This window comes from Meleagris gallopavo, chromosome 8, assembly GCF_000146605.3.
Source record: "Meleagris gallopavo isolate NT-WF06-2002-E0010 breed Aviagen turkey brand Nicholas breeding stock chromosome 8, Turkey_5.1, whole genome shotgun sequence".
Lineage (NCBI taxonomy): Eukaryota > Metazoa > Chordata > Aves > Galliformes > Phasianidae > Meleagris > Meleagris gallopavo.
Window position 1 is genome coordinate 22,072,105 of NC_015018.2, and position 580 is coordinate 22,072,684.

The 580-nt window shown below is 63.1% G+C and overlaps 1 protein-coding gene across 2 annotated transcripts in view; it reads left to right on the plus strand.

Moving 5' to 3' along the window:
- The first annotated feature begins 6 nt into the window (after nucleotides 1-6).
- Nucleotides 7-580, plus strand: part of FGF8 (fibroblast growth factor 8) — a 7,337-nt gene continuing 6,763 nt past the window's right edge. For both annotated transcript variants that reach the window (XM_010714623.2, XM_019618000.1), the window contains exons 1-2: nucleotides 7-70; nucleotides 179-215. In XM_010714623.2, the coding sequence (XP_010712925.1) occupies nucleotides 39-70; nucleotides 179-215 (69 nt within the window). In that variant the 5' untranslated portion in view covers nucleotides 7-38. The remainder of the gene's footprint in view (nucleotides 71-178; nucleotides 216-580) is intronic.

Below are 580 nucleotides of genomic sequence, written 5' to 3' on the forward strand. Positions count from 1 at the left end.
CGCCGGGCTCCGGGCTGCCGGCCCCGCAACGCTCCGCGATGGACCCCTGCTCCTCGCTCTTCAGCTACGTGTGAGTACCGCAGACCTCCTTCCGCCTGCCCCCAGCCCTCCCTCCTTTCCTCCCCGCAGCCCCCCGGCTCACACCTCTCTCGCGTTTTCTGTCCACCCCCCCTTCCAGGTTCATGCACTTGTTCGTCCTCTGCCTGCAAGCCCAGGTAAGCGCCCGCTCCGCCGCCGGCTTTGTTCGCCCCTCGGGGCCGGGGGTCGGGAGGGGGGGTCGGGTTAAAGCCCCGCAGACGACGCGAACCCCGCTGGAAAGAGCCGGGAGCGGGCGGCTGCACGCCGGGTGCGGGATGGGGTGCGGGGGACGAAGGGCCCCCCGCCCACCCGCGTTGTGGGGTCTTCGGAGGTTCGCTCTTCCCGTTCTTCTTTAAATCGCACTGCAGATCGCCCCTTCCTCTTGTCTGGGGCTATTATTTCATCCGAAAAACGAGGTAGAATTAGGAAAAAGGGGTCGGGATGGAGGAAGAAAAGGGGGAAAAAATAAAAAAAGAAAAAAAAGGAGAAAGAAAAAGGAAAG